At 45.2% G+C, this 17803-nt stretch overlaps 1 protein-coding gene across 2 annotated transcripts in view; it reads left to right on the top strand.

Moving 5' to 3' along the window:
• Positions 1 to 258: 258 nt before the first annotated feature.
• The window catches only part of LONRF2 (LON peptidase N-terminal domain and ring finger 2), a 103117-nt gene continuing 85572 nt past the window's right edge, over positions 259 to 17803 (top strand). The window contains exon 1 of one of the 2 annotated variants that reach the window (XM_073614723.1): positions 259 to 2057. In XM_073614723.1, the coding sequence (XP_073470824.1) occupies positions 1298 to 2057 (760 nt within the window). In that variant the 5' untranslated portion in view covers positions 259 to 1297. The remainder of the gene's footprint in view (positions 2058 to 17803) is intronic. The other variant, XM_073614724.1, reaches the window with a different exon arrangement.

Raw genomic sequence — 17803 nt, 5'->3', positions numbered from 1 at the left:
ACCCAGAATGCTTCCTGTCCTCATTGCAGTCACACAGAACAGCCTTGTTATGGCCAGCCATTACTAATCATCCTAAACCCCATGACGTGGAGTGTGAAGCAGGCGTTGTATAACATCTCCGAGCCGCTTATATAAGGCAGTGCAGGCTGGGGGCAGCCAATAGCCGATCACCTCACGTGTTCCCATAGCATTCCCTTGGAGCTGAGTTTCTTATGCGGCCACTAGGGGGCAGCACAGTGATTATTATTATTCTGCACATCAGACTGCCCGTCCTGTCATCATCAGTGTGATGTCCCACCCACCACGTGTAGACAGTAAGTGACCCGCCATGGGCGATCTGTACGGGACATCTGTATGTAATCGGCGGGGCCGGCCCACAGACGCAGGTTGCCCTGGAATACACGTGTAAATGAAAATGATCGCTGAAGGAGCAGCACTGTTATTCAGTAGAATGGTGCGGCTGAGGTCACTTCTCCGGCCATCGTGTACGTAATACAGCTGCAAGCATTGTATGACCGATCGGTAGTATTGCATGTGACTGGTATGTGCTAACATGGCAGTGGTGTCTTTAAAAGGCTGTCCCTGTGATGTCCGGACTGCCCTCCCCATGTGATGAGCTCACAGAGAGGGAGGGGAGGGGGATTGGTGGAGCAGAGCGAGCAGTGATCTCTATGGGGCACATGCACATAGTACCCATCTATTGCCCATCACACATCAGACCTGGAAACTGAGTGCCTCTAGAGGAGGAGGCTATGGTATAGGGTTGTGCTATCCCCATCTGACTCCTCTCTGCAGCTTCATTGACTTGTCTCCTCATCTAGTCCTGCAATTCTGAAGAGCTCAGCTGATCTTCTTCATACACACTTCTTCCAGCAACACAATGCCAGCGTGCCACCAACCTGGATCCCCTGCCAGGAGCCTGCCTTGGGATGGCCCTGACCCACGGTGTGCAGTGGGGTTTAGGGACTTGGGATGTAACACCAACTCATGAACTGTGCCAGTGTAATCGGGAGATCCATCTTTTGGCTTCTCACAGGTAACAAAGAACTAGAGCTTGCTAACAATAGACTTGTAACAAAGAAACTCATCCTGAGGAAGAATGTTGCAATGTGACCCTTAAGCCTCCGTTAGTGTTACAGTATTTATGATTGAATTATGGGTAGGCGGCGGTCGCGGCGACCAGTACAGCAAGACTGATGGACTACATACCTCCAGGATCCTTTTGTTCCACTTCTAATAGTAAACTCCTGGGTTTTCTCTCATAATGTAGAAAGTCACATATTTGAACTCTCCAAGAATGGAGGTGAGATCTTTGCAACGTTCTGAGATGCTCTCCTTTGACCTCCCTGGCCTGTGCTCGGAGATGCTTGGGGTGGCGGAGGAGGCCTTCAAGGCTGGCAATTTTGAATTGGCCGCAGAGATCTATGGTTCTCAGCTCGATGAGCTGCCTCAGCCTCAAAGATGCTTGTATCTAAAGAAGGGGGATGCCTTGTCATTGGCAGGGCGAGTGACCGATGCACTGGACTCTTACACCAAGGCAGCAATGTTAGGTCAGCTTTGTCCTGATGAGCTTAGAGTTCTAGTAGAAAGTATTGCTAAAAATATTAGAGAAAAAGAACTGAAATTGCCCTTTGCCAAAACAAAGATCAACCTTTTGCATAGTGGACAAGGTCAAGGTGCACAAGCCCCCTGCAATTTAAGCCTACCAGAGGTTCCTAAACCGTCCCAAGACATTGACCTCTTCTCCTGTCCAGTATGTCAGCTCCTAATGTTGGACCCTGTCTCTTTGGTCTGTGGACACACTTTCTGTAAAAGATGCTTGTGTGAAAAGAGGCCACCACAGTGCCACTGCTGCAACAACAGGGCTCCAAACAAAGCAGAGGGACATGAAGCCTCTTTAATGGATTTGAAGGTAAACGTGGTGCTTGGAAATCTCTTAGAGAAGTGGTTGTGTGAAGAGACCAAGGTACGGAGATTGTCTGTGGAAGGGGATTTCTTACAGCAGGACAGCAATTTCTTAGGTGCATTAGAGAAATTCAACACGGCATTGGAGCTGGGTAAGTGGCCTACAGAGATATTGGGCACAAAATTGGGGTATTCATTAAAGGAGGATACAGACTGAAGAAAGGGTGTTGGTCATAGCAAAAAAACATTTTCTAACTTTCATTTTCTTTTCTTGGGTTGTAAAAAGAAAGCAAGTATCTGATTTGCTGCTATGGGTGAAATTTTTGTTTCTTTCCACACTTTTCCTAAAAAAAAAAAAAAAAAAAAAAAAAAAAAAAAAAATAATTAAAAACTCTCAGTTTTGGATAGAGTACAGAAGGGTTGGAACCTTTGTTAGATGTTAAAGAGGAACTTTATCACTTCATTATAAAAAATTATAAAAAGGTACCTTTAAAAATGTTGAATAAGGACAATCTACAAACAGATACTTATTGATGTTTGCAAGCTTTTTAGACCCCTGTCACATGGGCGGACCAAGTGGACACGGACCTGTCATCTGCCTGCTCAGTGGAGAGACCCCCCCGGTGAGCAGGCGGAGCCCACCAGTGTGAATGAGCCCTTATTCTTTACACAACCGTTCCTCTTTATTCTTCTCACGATGACCATTTTCACTAAAGGCAGATGAATCCATCTTCCTTTACTTTTTAAAACTGCCTGGAATTCTGGGTATGCCTCCTGAAACACGCAATGCACATTATCTGAGTGGGAAGGCATTGATGCAGTAGCCCTCCAAGGATACATTAGTAAGGCCAGGGTTAAACCACCTTTGCCTCACTCAAGCAGAAAGTAAAAAAAAAATAATTATAAGTAAAAGCAAAAATGTTTGTTATAAAATCATCTTGTATTTATTAAACATTCTGAAGAGCTGCATGCTGATGTGATTTTTAGTGAAAGAAGGGAAAGGTCTGCTTTAGGGACTTCTCCATTCTAGTGTGTTATGGCAGCACACATATTACCACGGGAGACCCAAGCTACCAGTCAGGACATCCTTCATGGCTTTCTCAGGCTCTCACGTCCCACCGGGAGACTCGAGCTACCATCCAGGACATCTCCGCCGGTTAGTTGGAGACCCATACAAAGCTGGGATCAGCTTTGATTGGGTCTCCGCTATGGTAACCTGGAAGCGATGACATGACACCACTTAGGGTTTACCCAGATGTCAATGGCACCATTTAAAAAAAAAAATCAAAAGTATTCAGAAAGACAGATTTTGCTCTTTTGAATGCTAGGCCAGAGGAGGGATTTGGGATCTTACAGACCCCAGATCCCTCCATAAAGAGTACTTGCCAATTATTTATTACTGTCACAAATGATGTTTAAATCCTTAGCTGTGTATACTTCCTGTTCTGTCATACCTCCTTCACCTGGACAGGAAGTAAGTGGAAATTTGCCCTATTGCAGACACCGCAAAAAAAATCATAAACCGTCCTCACTCTACTGAACATATGTTTTTTACTATTAGTTTACTCTCAATTCCTAATCTCTCTGATATCCATCATTGGGCATCAAAGAAAACGTGGACCAAGTCAATTCTAGACTTTCCCAACTGTATCCAAAAAGTAGAAAAAAGTTTGACTGTAGTGCATTTTATAAGGAACTTTGTGAGCAGGAGGGAACTGCTGCAGGTATGAAGCGTTGCCTCCTTGACAAGCCTACACTTACTTACAGCAGCTTCCAACACTCCCCTGTCATAGTTGAATCTCAGCGTACTGACAGGTAAAGCTTCAACACTTTAGGGTAGAATCAAAGCTTGTGGCTAAGTGCTTTTCTAATGGACCATTACTATGACGGACAAGCTCAGTGGCCAGTAGAAATGTGGTAGGAAGGGGTGGGCAAGTTTTAGAGCTGCAAGAAAGTGCCAAGCTTCAGTTGTGACGGAAATGTTTTGGACAGTGCTGTAAGAATGTGTAGATTTTATTTTTGTTACCTAGATAGAGCCTTCTTTAAAGTGGAACTAAAGTATGCAGAATATCCATCTCTGTTCCAGCGTTGGATCCCTTCTCCTCAGGCTTCTTCCAGATGCGTTGTTTTTGGCCTCCTGATTTGCCAGCAGAAATTATGTGACTCCTTCACTGTACATGAGTTGTCAAAGCAGGCACAATGGAACTGTGCTGAGAATGTATGCTAAGCTGCGCATCCACAGTACAGTGTACATTAAATACAACACTGCAGACAGGCTTTTTTTAAACTTTAGTTTTACCTTAACTGTTTTTAGCACTTTACTACATAAATTACAATGCATCTTCCTTTGCAGTTCAATTTCATTAAAGAAGTGTGGGAAAAGAAAACCAAAACAAACATCTATGCTCACCTCCCTGCTGCAGCATTGGCCTAAGGCGCCTTTCACACCGTCGGCTATTCTGCCACAGTTAAAAGCATGTTTTTTTTTTCCTGTGAAATTCAAGACTCCAGGCACTGCGATCAGCTGGATTTGCACAGTGTGATTAGCTGCGGTTGCGTTTAGCTGCGGTTTGCCATTTCCATGGCAACCCGACAGGGTACCGACTCGCATTGTTTGGTATGAATCTTGAGGGGGAAATTCACGCCAAATTTTAAATAAAAAAAAAAACGGCGTCGGTCCCCCCCCCCAGGGGCATACCAGGCCCTTCGGTCTGGTATGGATGTTAAGGGGAACCCCCTACGCCGAAAAAAACGGCGTGGGGTCCCCCCCAAAATCCATACCAGACCCTTATCCGAGCACGCAGCCCGGTTGGTCAGGAAAGGGGGTGAGGACGAGCGAGCGCCCCCCCCCCCGAGCCGTACCAGGCCACATGCCCTCAACATGGGGGGTGGGTGCTTTGGGGGAGGGGGCGCCTTGCCCCCATGTTGATGAGGACAAGGGCCTCTTCCCGACAACCCTGCCCGTTGGTTGTCAGGGTCTGCGGGCGGGGGGCTTATCAGAATCCGGGAGCCCTCTTTAAAAAGGGAGCCCCCAGATCCCGGCCCCCCACCCTATTTGAATGAGTATGGGGTACATGGTACCCTTACCCATTCACCTAGGGGAAAAAGTGTCAATAAAAAAAAAACACTACACAGGTTTTTAAAGTAATTTATTAGACAGCTCCGGGGGTCTTCTTCCAGCTTCGGGGTCTCTCCGGTTCTTCTCCGCGCTCTCCGGGTCTTCTGCTGGGCTCCTCCGCTAACTTCTGCTCTTTTGCCGCTCTTTTGCTAGCAGAGGAGCCCGGTCTGCTGCCTTCTGCCTTCTTCCCTCTTCTCTTCTTCCAATGTTGACACAACACTCTCTCCGGCTGGAATGCTCTCTGGGCGCTCTGACTTATATAGGCGGTGACCCCGCCCCCTTATGTCGTCACAGTCCCTGGGCATGCTGGGACTGTGACGTTTTAGGGGGCATGGTCAACATCACCCAGTGACCACGCCCCCTAAAACGTCACAGTCCCAGCATGCCCAGGGACTGTGACGGCATAAGGGGGCGGGGTCACCGCCTATATAAGTCAGAGCAGAGCGCCCAGAGAGCATTCCAGCCGGAGAGAGCGTTGTGTCAACATTGGAAGAAGGCAGCAGACCGGGCTCCTCCGCTAGCAAAAGAGCAGAAGATAGCGGAGGAGCCCGGCAGAAGACTCGGAGAGCGCGGAGAAGAACCATAGAGACCTCTGAAGCCAGAAGAAGACCCCCGGAGCTGTCTAATAAATTACTTTAAAAACCTGTGTAGTGTTTTTTTTATTGACACTTTTTCCCTAGTTGAATGGGTAAGGGTACCATGTACCCCATACTCATTCACTTAGGGTGGGGGGCCGGGATCTGGGGGCTCCCTTATTAAAAAGGGCTCCGGGATTCCGATAAGCCCCCCGCCCGCAGACCCCGACAACTTACGGCCAGGGTTGTCGGGAAGAGGCCCTTGTCCTCATCAACATGGGGACAAGGTGCTTTGGGGTGGGGGGGGCCGCAGGGTGCCCCCTCCCCCAAAGCACCCCCCCCCCCATGTTGAGGGCATGCGGCCTGGTATGGCTCGGGGGGCGCTTCCCCGTCCCCACCCCCTTTCCTGACCGACCAGGCTGCATGCTCGGATAAGGGTCTGGTATGGATTTTGGGGAGGACCCTATGCCGTTTTTTTTGGCGCAGGGGGCTCCTCTTAAAATCCATACCAGACCTAAGGGCCTGGTATGCCCCTGGGGGGTGACCCACGCCGGTTTTTTATTTAACATTTGGTGTGGAGTTCTCCCTCAAGCTTTATACCAAACAGTGCTGGGCATTGGCGGGGATCCGAGTCGGATCCCCGTGCTTGTCGCTCATCGGGAAAGGAAAAATCATTTTTCCTTTCCCAATGAGCAGCTCGGCGCTGTTATCAGCAGCTGACACAGTGCACTGCGATTATGTGCAAATAGCTGCGCTAAATCTCTCCTGGATGCAGTCAATTCTATTTTTTCTATCCGCACAGAACCGCATGTATCTAATTCGCAGCTAAACGCAGTGTGTGAATGGGGCCATAGGAAAGCATTGTGTGCTTTTAGCTGCGGTAGAAAATTAGAAAATCCGCAGATAAAAGCACCATTCTATCCGTCCGTGTGAAAGGGGCCTAATGCTGCAGCTGTTCTAAGCTAAAGAACTGAGTGATTTCATGACCACTGATTACCCAGTTCTTGGTCTGCTTGGAACTAAGCAGCGACTCTGTCACTGATCTCTGCTCTGCTCCTCCAGTGCTCAGTGGAGCACTGGAATGCGGAGAGGGCAGGAGCGGCAGGCTCTTGCTGTCAGTGGTGTGATCAGGGCCTTATTAGGGCATTATTGTCGGGATCCTTCCAGAGCCTGGAATGGCTTTAGCCTGATGTTGGCTGATATTGGGTCATAGGAGAGCACAAGAAAGTGCACTCCTGTGACCCACAAGAGAAGTATGGCCAAAAAAGCTTCAGCAATACTTCTCTTTTAAGTGTGTGTCATTTATTTTGATATATCTCTCTAAATTTTTTCAAAAAGGTTGACAGCCTCATGCCTCAACACTTTTGGATAACCTGAACAGCCATTCTGATCCAGGGTTCCGTTGAATGCTAGGGTTCTTCAAGAGGTTGCTAGGGGTTCCTTGAGTAAGAAGCAATTTCTGCCTCTCAGATAAGTAACCAGGGATGCTATTTTTATTTTTTTTATTTTAGCTATCTGTAAGTGGGGAACCCTTCCTACTTACTATCAGTGTTAAGGGGCCTTCTTCCAATGAGCACCAATGTAAGGTGGTCTTTCTAGTATTGACCGTCAACCATCAAGGGGGGCATTTTTTCAGTGACCATTAATGTAAGGGGGCAATTTCTGTGACTAATTGATTTATTTTCTTTTCTCCTTTTCGCTCCCTTCACCGCAACCTCCTGAGACATGTCACATTTCCCAGGAGGCTGCGGGACCAAACTCACATGTAGTGCAATCTTATGCATGTGCAGTAGGGAGCCAACTGTGAAACAGCAGGAAGTCACAGCTGGCTCCCACAGTCAAGATGGCAGTGCTTGGGATCTGAAGACTGGCAAAGAACTGGCTCGGGTAAAGACAGCACTGGGCTCCTGGGCTTGTAAGTGTCTGTTTCTTAAAAGTCAGAAGCTACAGTAATTGTAGCTGCTAATTTTATTTTTTTTTTAAAAACAACTTGAGTTCCTTATTAAACAAACCTCTGTTGAAAATAAACAACTTCATAGTACAAGCAGTAATGCCCCGTACACACGGTCGGATTTTCCGATGGAAAATGTCCGATCGGAGCGTGTTGTCGGAAATTCCGACCGTGTGTGGGCTCCATCGGACATTTTCCATCGGATTTTCCAACACACAAAGTTGGAGAGCAGGAGATAAAATTTTCCGACAACAAAATCCGTTGTCGGAAATTCCGATCGTGTGTACACAAATCCGACGGACAAAGTGCCACGTATGCTCAGAATAAATAAAGTGATGAAAGCTATTGGCCACTGCCCTGTTTATAGTCCCGACGTACGTGTTTTACGTCACCGCGTTTAGAACGATCGGATTTTCCGACAACTTTGTGTGACCGTGTGTATGCAAGACAAGTTTGAGCCAATGTCCGTCGGAAAAACTCCTAGGATTTTGTTGTCGGAATGTCCGAACAAAGTCCGACCGTGTGTACGGGGCATTAGAACGGTTCTGTAGTACAGAACGAGACACGACTTGTCAGGCGTCTAAGTCGCCTGACAAGTCGCCCCTGTGTGAACCGGGGCTAAGGGGGGCTTTATCAATCGTTTTGCTGCTTGTTGGTAATATTCCAAATAGTTTAATAGCCATAGTGTGGCTATTGTTTTTTTTTAGTTGATTCACCCTTCAGAAGTATGCATAATCTTGAGGAACCTCAGTCTAAAATGTTACCTAAACCTGGGACAATAAACACAACTACCTTGATGAAATTAGCTTTACATTAGAAGCCTCTCTTCCCATCAGAGCTTTCCCCATCACACTAGATGGACACATTGCATCAGAGGTCCCCAATCATGCCTGAGGCCCCCATCACATCAAAGCTCTTTCTGGACATTAGAGGCCCCCCATCACAGTTGGGGCCTCCATATACATCAGAGCCCCTTATCACATCAGTCACCCCTGATAGCACCCTGGCTGAGAAACACTGGTGTGGGCAAGAATGCACTTTATGATCCATTAACACAATATCATTGCGGTAATGCACATTGCATGCATTTTTGTGATGCAGTGCAATTTGAATGGCACCCTAACACACTGCTTACACCAATGTTCTTAGCATGTGTTACCACAACGACAATTTGAAGCAGAGTTCCACCCACTTTTGAGAGGTGGTCTTAAACGAAAGACCACCCCTCCACCTCTCGCTTTTGGATATTAAAAAAAAAAAAAAAAAATTCCTTCCTACCTTTTTATGAAGTACATAGTGTACTTCCAATCCTTCCGGGCCTCGGCGCAGGACATCATATCCTTTTGTGTGGCGAGCCCCCCACTGTCTTCTGGGACCTGTGTGTCCCCCAGAAGACAAGCTGGCCATTCACAGAGCACCGCGCGACTCACGCGTGCGTAGTAGGAAACGGGCAGTGAAGCTGCAAGGCTCCACTACTTGTTTCCCTTAGTAAGAACGGTGGCGCCTGCATCCAATCCGATGGACGGATCAGCCTTAGGGGGCCGCCATCGCGGGCTCCCTGGACAGGTAAGTGTCCTTTATTAAAAGTCAGCGGCTACAGTATTTGTAGCTGCTGACTTTAAAAAAAAAAAAAATATATATATATATATATATATATTTGCGGCTGGAACACCGCTTTAAAGCTCTTTCACTTCTTATAAGAATATGAAAATACTTTAATGACCATAAACTGGACATAGGTGCACTTTAAACAATTATCAAATATTTTGTGACTGGTTTACTGCAAGAAAATTTTTTTTGCTATGTTAAATCTTGATGTCGTAAGAAATGGGTAATTATTAAGTAGTCCAAAGAACATGTTTTCCAGTGCTGAGTTTTCTTTTTCTCTTCGGTTGTTTTTGGCAGAAGCAGTTAAAATTGTTTTCCAGCTTCCAGAGAATGTCAAGGCTAAAGTCTGTCTGTGAACTGAAACCTTGCTGTGTTAATGTAAGCTTATATTCAAATTGAACATACAAAGAAAAGGGGAGAATTTTGACTCGTTAACTAATAGTAACATTCTTCTTTTGATTGGGGACACCATACATTGGCAGATAATGCACTACACGGTAGTGTACAGCATTGTGTGCACAGAGGAGTAGTGTAGCATATATAATATACATAAGCCCCCATTCACACTGGTGCAGCTTTGAAATTGCGCTACTTCAGCGTGAATTCAAAGCCGCACATCGGTGTGATTTGCACTGCAGATTTCATTGCGGCTTGCAACATCATACAACAGAAGTCTATGCAAGTCGCAATGAAATTGGCAAAAAGTAGTGCAGGAACCATTTTTTAAAGTCGCTGCGACATGAGTGGCGGCAATTTGAATAGTTCCATTGCCAACAATGGGGTACGACTTGTCATGTGATTTGGAACTGTCAAATCGCATGACAAATCACACTGGTGTGAACTGGGGCGAACAGCGGAGTGATGTAGAGTATACTGCACACTGTACAGAGTGGTTTGTTTTGTAAAATCTTAATATACAACACAGTGGAATAGTGTGCAGTATAGAATATATTAAAGTGTGGAGAGGTGAGGTATGTACTGTGTACTGATATTAAATAAATTGTAGCACTAAAACACACATACACAATGTAAATATGAATAAAAAGTCTTTGTGCATGTGAACATAGTGTCCCAAAGTGACATATAATCAAAATAAAGATAGTCCACAGTAAATGTGAATAATCCGTGTGTCAATTCTGTCTGCTTCTCAACTGTCAGCTTGGATGTCATCAAACTTGGCGAATAATAGATGGAATACGCTTACCAGAAAGGTTGGATTCTACTGCCATAAGCATAGAATCAATGGAGCTTGGTGCCACCCGGGGCAAAGTTGTAGAGTGTTGGAGGCAGGGTAGAGCCTCTCCAGGGCCAGGACGTCCCCTCTTTATCCGAAGACCAAGTGGTTTCTCAGTTCCCCGGAATATGTGGAAAAAAAGAGGAATGCTTCCACATAGTGTAACTCAGGGTATTTTATTACTAAAAAAACCACGATACATATAAAAAGTGATCACGAGTAAAAAGCAGTGTATAGGGTCTATAAAAGCCGCCCTATATAAAAATGTGTTCAGCACAACATACAGAGAGTGGAGTGGTGTACAGTATAGAACATACAAGAGTGTGGAGAGGTGTGGCACACAGTATAACCGTACAACATTGTGGAGTGGTGCTGGGTGCAGAACACACAGCATAGTGTACAGAGTGGAGTGATTTTAAGTCTGAAATGTACAGCACAGTGTGGAGCCTTGTGGATATAGAATATATAGCCCATTGTATAGAGTGGAGCATTGTGCATATATATTGTACAGCACAGTGTACAGAATGGCGAGTTGTAGAAGATATAATGTACAGCACAGTGTACAGAATGGCGAGTTGTGGAATATATGATGTATAGCACAGTGTACAGTACAGGGTAGAGTGGTGGGTAGTATAGAATGTACAAGAATGCAGAGAAGTGATGCATACTGTACAACATGCAATGTAGACAGGTGCTTGGGACAGGTACAAACTATGGCTGGTCCAGGTTTAATGAGTGAGGACATCTTGGTAAGGCGCACTTCCTTGATGAGTTTTGTTACTGCCATACCAGAAGTATAGGTATCAATGCCATACATATCCTGCAGCTTGCAACTCTGAATCCCCTTATACATGGCTGAGCACAGACGCTGGACCACATATGGCCACTGGGACCAACCCATCCATAGCACCTCCTTCATCCAAAACCAAAAACCCTATTGCCTGTTAGGAATGTACTACCTCAGAGGAAAGTACATATTTAGGCCCCTTTCACACTGGGGCGGTGGGGGCGTCGGCGGTACAACAGCGCTATTTTTAGCGCTGCTGTACCGTCGTTCTTGCAGCTGTATTCGGCCGCTAGCGGTGCGGTTTTAACCCCCGCTGGCGGACGAAAAAGGGTTAAAATCCCTCGTACAGCGCGGCTATTGCCGCGGTATAGCCGTGCTGTCTCATTGATTTCAGTGGGCAGGAGCGGTGAAGGAGCGGTGAATACACCGCTCCTTCACCGCTCCAAAGAAGCGGTTTGCAGGACTTTTTTCACCGTCCTGCCAGCACACCGCTTCAGTGTGAAAGCCCTCGGGCTTTCACACTGAACAAACAGCGGAGGCTGTTTAGGGGCAGTTTGCAGGCGGTATTTTTAGCGCAATAACGCCTGCAAACTGCCTCAGTGTGAAAGGGGCCTTATAGTCACCTCCAGCAGAGCACAAGAGCTTTGTCTTAACCACTTACCAACCGGCCCATAGCCGAATGACGGCTGCAGGGCGGTTGGATAACTCTGGGTGGACGTACTATGACGTCCTCCCAGAATTCCCCTCGGGCGCGCACCCGAACACATCCGTGACCGCCGGGTCCTCCGGACCCGGCGCATCACGGATCCCGGTAAATGGCCGCTGATCGCGGCCGTTTACCATGTGATCGTGCCGTCAAATGACGGCGCGATCACATGTAAACAGACCGGCGTCATCTGATGACGCCGGTTCCTCTCCTCCCCCTCTCCTCCCCGCCTGTGTACCGATCGGTACACAGTGAGCGGGGAGGGGGATGGATGAATGTCTGCAGCGCTGTGGGCTGTATGTGTAGTGCCCACAGCGCTGCACAGAGACATCCAGGCATCCATCCATCCATGCTCAGCCATCCCCACTACACTGCAATGCTGAGCAATACTCTGCAACACCCCCACAATACTCTGCAATGCTGTGCAATACTCTGCAATACCCCCACAATACTCTGCAATGCTGTGCAATACTCTGCAATGCCCCCACAATACTCTGCAACACCCCCACAATACTCTGCAATGCTGTGCAATACTCTGCAATACCCCCACAATACTCTGCAATGCTGTGCAGTACTCTGCAATACCTCCACAATACTCTGCAATACCCCCACAATACTCTGCAATGCCCCCACAATACTCTGCAATGCCCCCACAATACTCTGCAATGCCCCCACAATACTCTGCAATGCCCCCGCCATACTCTGCAATGCCCCCACAATACTCTGCAATGCTGTGCAATACTCTGCAATTCCCCCGCAATACTCTGCAATGCCCCCGCCATACTCTGCCATGCCCCCGCCATACTCTGCCATGCCCCCGCCATACCCTGCCATGCCCCCGCCATACTCTGCCATGCCCCCGCCATACTCTGCCATGCCCCGCCATACTCTGCCATACTCTGCCATACCCTGCAATACCCTGCAATACCCCGCAATACCCCGCAATACCCCGCCATACCCCGCCATACTCCGCCATACTCCGCCATACTCTGCCATACTCTGCCATACTCTGCCATACTCTGCCATACTCCGCAATACCCCGCCATACTCCGCAATACCCCGCCATACTCCGCAATACCCCGCCATACTCCGCAATACCCCGCCATACCCCGCCATACTCCGCAATACCCCGCCATACTCCGCAATACCCCGCCATACCGAGCCATGCTCAGCTGTACTCGGCCTCTGTATGTGGCCAGGCTGTGGAAGTCTCTCACATGTGGTATCGCCGTACTCAGGAGGAGCAGGGGAATCTATTTTGGGGTGTCATTTTTGGTATGTACATGTTATGTGGTAGAAATATTGTATAAATGGACAACTTTGTGTTAAAAAAAAAATGCGTTTTAACCACTTCCCGCCCACCGGCCGTCATACAACGTCCTTGACTTTGTGCGGAGATATCTGAATGATGGTTGCAGCTACAGGCATCATTCAGATATCGGCTTTTTCAGCCGGCGATTCCCTACACCATGAGAACGATCATAGCAGCTGTTCCACTGCTTGATCGTTCTTACGGGAGGCGAGAGGGGATGTCCCCCCCTCCCGCGCTTCTACCGACTCACCGCTACGATTGAAGCCAGGATCGTTTTTTTTTTTTTTTTTTTTTTTTTATTTCAGGCTTCCCAGCCTAGAGGTGAGATGTGGGGTCTTATTGACCCCATATCTCACTGTAAAGAGGACCTGTCATGCCATATTCCTATTACAAGGATGTTTATATTCCTTGTAATAGGAAAAAAAGTGGTCAAATTTTTTTTTTTTTTGGAAAAAAGCATCAAACTAAAATAAATAAAGTAAAATGAACAATAAAAAAAAAATAAAAAATTTTTAAAGCGCCCCTGTCCCTGCGTGCTCGCATGCAGAAGCGAACGCATACGTAAGTCCCGCCCACATATGAAAACGGTGTTCAAACCACACATGTGAGGTATCGCTGCGATCGGTAGAGCGAGAGTAATAATTTTGGCCCTAGACCTCCTCTGTAACTCAAAACATGTAACCAGTAAAAAATTTTAAAGCGTCGCCTATGGGGATTTTTGAGTAGCAAAGTTTGGAGCCATTCCACAAGCGCGTGCAATTTTGAAAGGTGACATGTTGGGTATCTATTTACTCAGTATAACTTCATCTTTCACATTATGCAAAAACATTAGGCTAACTTTACTGTTTTGGTTTTTGTAAAGCACAAAACAGTTTTTTTCCCAAAAAAAAGGCGTTAAAAAAATTGCTGCGCAAATACCGTGCGAGATAAAAAGTTGCAACGACCGCCATTGTATTCTCTAGGGTCTTTGCTAAAAAAACATATATAATGTTTTGGGGTTCTATGTAATTTTCTAGCAAATAAATGATGATTTTTACATGTAGGATAGAAATGTCAGAATTGGCCTGGGAGCTACAGAACGCCTGAAGGTGCTCCCCTGCATGTTGGGCCTCTATATGTGGCCACGCTGTGTAAAAGTCTCACACATGTGGTATCGCCGTACTCGGGAGTAATAGCAGAATGTGTTTTGGGGTGTAATTTGTGGTATGCATATGTGGTGTGTGAGAAATAACCTGCTAATATGACAATTTTGTGGGAAAAAAAAAAAGTAAAAAAAAAACCTTGATTTTGCAAAGAATTGTGGGAAAAAATGACAACTTCAAAAATCTCACCATGCCTCTTTCTAAATACCTTGGAATGTCTTCTTTCCAAAAAGGTATCATTTGGGGGGTATTTGTACTTTTCTGGAATGTTAGGGTCTCAAGAAATTAGATAGGCCGTCAGTACTTCAGGTGTGATCAATTTTCAGATATTCGCACCATAGCTTTTGGACTCTATAACTTTCACAAAGACCAAATAATATCCACCGATTTGGGTTAATTTTACCAAAGATATGTAGCGGTATAAATTTTGGCCAAAATATATGAAGAAAAATTACTAATTTGCAAAATATTATAACAGAAATGAAGAAAAATGCATTTTTTTACAGATTTTTCGGTCTTTTTTCTTTTACGGCGCAAAAAATAAAGAACCCAGCGGTGATTAAATACCACCAAAAGAAAGCTCCATTTGTGTGAAAAAAAGGACAAAAATTTCATATAGATACAGTGTTGCATGGCTGAGTAATTGTCATTCAAAATGTGAGAGCACCAAAAGCTGAAAATTGGTCTAGTTAGGAAGGGGGTTTAAGTGCCCAGTTGTCAAGTGGTTAATATATTTCTTGGATAAGCCACTGTAGCATGCCAGTTGTTTCCAGTGTTGATGCAGAAAAAAATTTTGTTACATTAGACAGTTGTTTTTAAAACCTATTTTGCTGGAAGAGAACCTTTATGGACAGAAATGTTAATACCATTGCTGACTTCAAGATTCTTCACCTAGTGAGTCCCTGACCTAGAGAAAGTATTAGACTTTTTAGACTTCACTTGCTGCATGCCTGTTCCAGGTCATTGACTCAGTGATTATTCCTCCTGATGTGGAAGTCAGCTTGTGGCAAAGCAAATCAAAGCTTCCAGAAAGGTCAGTTTCTGCAAGATTTTGGGGGAGGATTTTTCTGCAATGGAACCCTGTCTTGGTACAGGCGGTCCCCGGGTTACAAACAAGACAGGGACTGTAGGTTTGTTCTTAAGTTGAATCTGTTTGTAATTTGGAACAGGTACATTTTTTAAGTGTAACTCCAGCCAAAAAATCTATTTTTAACCTTTTTGGATAGCATAGGGAAGGGTTAACAACCCATTTGTTTTGCTGTGTGTGCCCCTGTTCAGAAGATTTCACCTCACTTTCTGTCCCAATGACAATTGGATTTTGAAAAATTTGGGTTGTTGTGGAAACAAGGATTGGTGATAAAGCATCAGTAGAGGTACCTTTTTCTCATAATAACTCTTAAAGGAGAGAATTTCCCTTCCTAGGGGTAGATTTCCTCTCACTTCCTGTTTTCTCCCTCCGTTTGTAAGTTGGATGTTTGTAACTAGGGGACCCCCTGTAGTAAGAAATTTCCCAGGGTGGGCACAAGGCAGGGTGAGAATGCCACTGCTCCTGTGAAGGCCCCTATTTTGTAGACGCTATAACTTTTGTGCAAACCAATCAATATACGCTTATTGCCATTTTTATTTTTTTTTTCCCCAAAAATATGTAGAAGAATGCATATCAGCCTAAACTGAGGAAAAAAAATATTTTTTTTTATTTGGGATATTTATTATAGCAAAAAGTAAAAAATACTGTGTGTTTTTTTTTGTTTTTTTTTTGTTTTTTTTTTTCCACTCTTCGTTTGTTTATAGCGCAGGCAATAAAAACCACAGAGGTGATCAAAGACCACCAAAAGAAAGCTCTATTTGTGGGAAAAAAATGATAAAAATTTCATTTGGGTAGTGTTGCATGACCGCGCAATTGTCATTCAAAGTGTGACAGCACTGAAAATTGGCCTGGGCAGGAAGGGGGTGAAAATGCACTGTATTGAAGTTGTTAAAGCTGAACTCTGGGGAAAATGAATAAAATACCCTTGCAGCGCCCCCTGGCATTGTGGTGATTAAATGCTTGTTTTTGCCTAGGGTATCAGGAAAATAATTTTTACATATCTAATCCCTTGCTCCCATTGGCTCCTCCTTCCATGCGACCTATGTGTCAGTCCATTTTGGAAGACAATTTCATATCAGTGGTGTTTGGCAGACATCTGACACCTATTCCTGTAACTATATTCTTACATTACCACCATCTGCCTGCTCTGCAAACCATCTCCCCGTCCACATTTCCTACCAAAGAGAAGTTGGTAAGTCTATAGACTGCTCTGCAGTTACGATTTACTGCTCTGCCCCTTGTGCGTGCATTATTTACCACCCTTTAAAAACTACCATTATCACATAGTTTACTTTATGTGTATAGTGCTGCACTATAAATGTGAAAAAAATCACTGTTGGTTAAATATATATGGAATAATATTAATAATATAAAACCCTGTGATGATTAAGTGCATGAAAGATGTCACTGAGTCAATAAAGTACAGCGGTATCTTGGATTACAAGCATAATTCATTCCAGAAGAATGCTTGTATATCAAAGCAAGTTTCCCCATAGGAGTCAATGGAAACTCAGATAATTCGTTCCACAGTGACTGCTATTGTATGCAGTACCGCATGTGGCCAGAGGTGGGGGGGGGGGGGCGTTGGAAACACTCAGACCGCGATCGGAGTCGCTCGGATGCCCTCGGGGACACTCGGGAATGGAGTGTTTGTGAGCCTCTCCAAGCAGCTCTGAGTGTCACCGGCGCCCCCCGCATCTCTGGCCAAATGTGGTACTGCACATCCCATTGGCTTGTCTTGTGAGACAACAACTCGCAAACCGAGTCAGGATTTTTAAAAAATAATAGCTTGTATTGCGAAACGCTCGTAAACCACGTTACTTGCAATCCAAGGTATTACTGTATATACAAAAACACAATTTTTGAATCTGTGATTATTGAAGTCCCGGTACACAAAAATCTGTGAATCAAGTTACAGTATCAAAAAAAATTGTTAAACGATTGTGTAGCATAAAGTCAGGAACATCTGTCCAGACCACCATCATGGACCCCCTATAGAAGGGGTACCCAACTTGCGGCCCGCAGCCAAAGACGGCAATGAATGCGGCCCAACTCAAAACCCCAAACTTACTTAAAAATTTTGATTTTTAAAACATATTTTGTGTAAAAATGTGTGTACACTTAGCGAACACATGTGAGTAGAGAAAAATATTGACAGTGTTTATTTACTGGACTTTTATAAGTTCTATCTTCCTAAAGAAAATTATCCCACTCTCCACAATCATGACTTATTCATGTCATCAGTTTTCAGCAACACCTATATTTGCGAGCAACTATATTCAAGCTAAATTTAGAACCAAAATATCTGATAAGCACCTTGAGAATTCATTGAGAATTGCAGAACCAGTGTCAAATATTGCACTAGTTTTATGTTGCTT

The sequence above is a fragment of the Aquarana catesbeiana genome, linkage group LG02, assembly GCF_042186555.1.
Source record: "Aquarana catesbeiana isolate 2022-GZ linkage group LG02, ASM4218655v1, whole genome shotgun sequence".
Taxonomy (NCBI): domain Eukaryota; kingdom Metazoa; phylum Chordata; class Amphibia; order Anura; family Ranidae; genus Aquarana; species Aquarana catesbeiana.
This window is presented reverse-complemented; position numbering and strand designations above follow the sequence as displayed.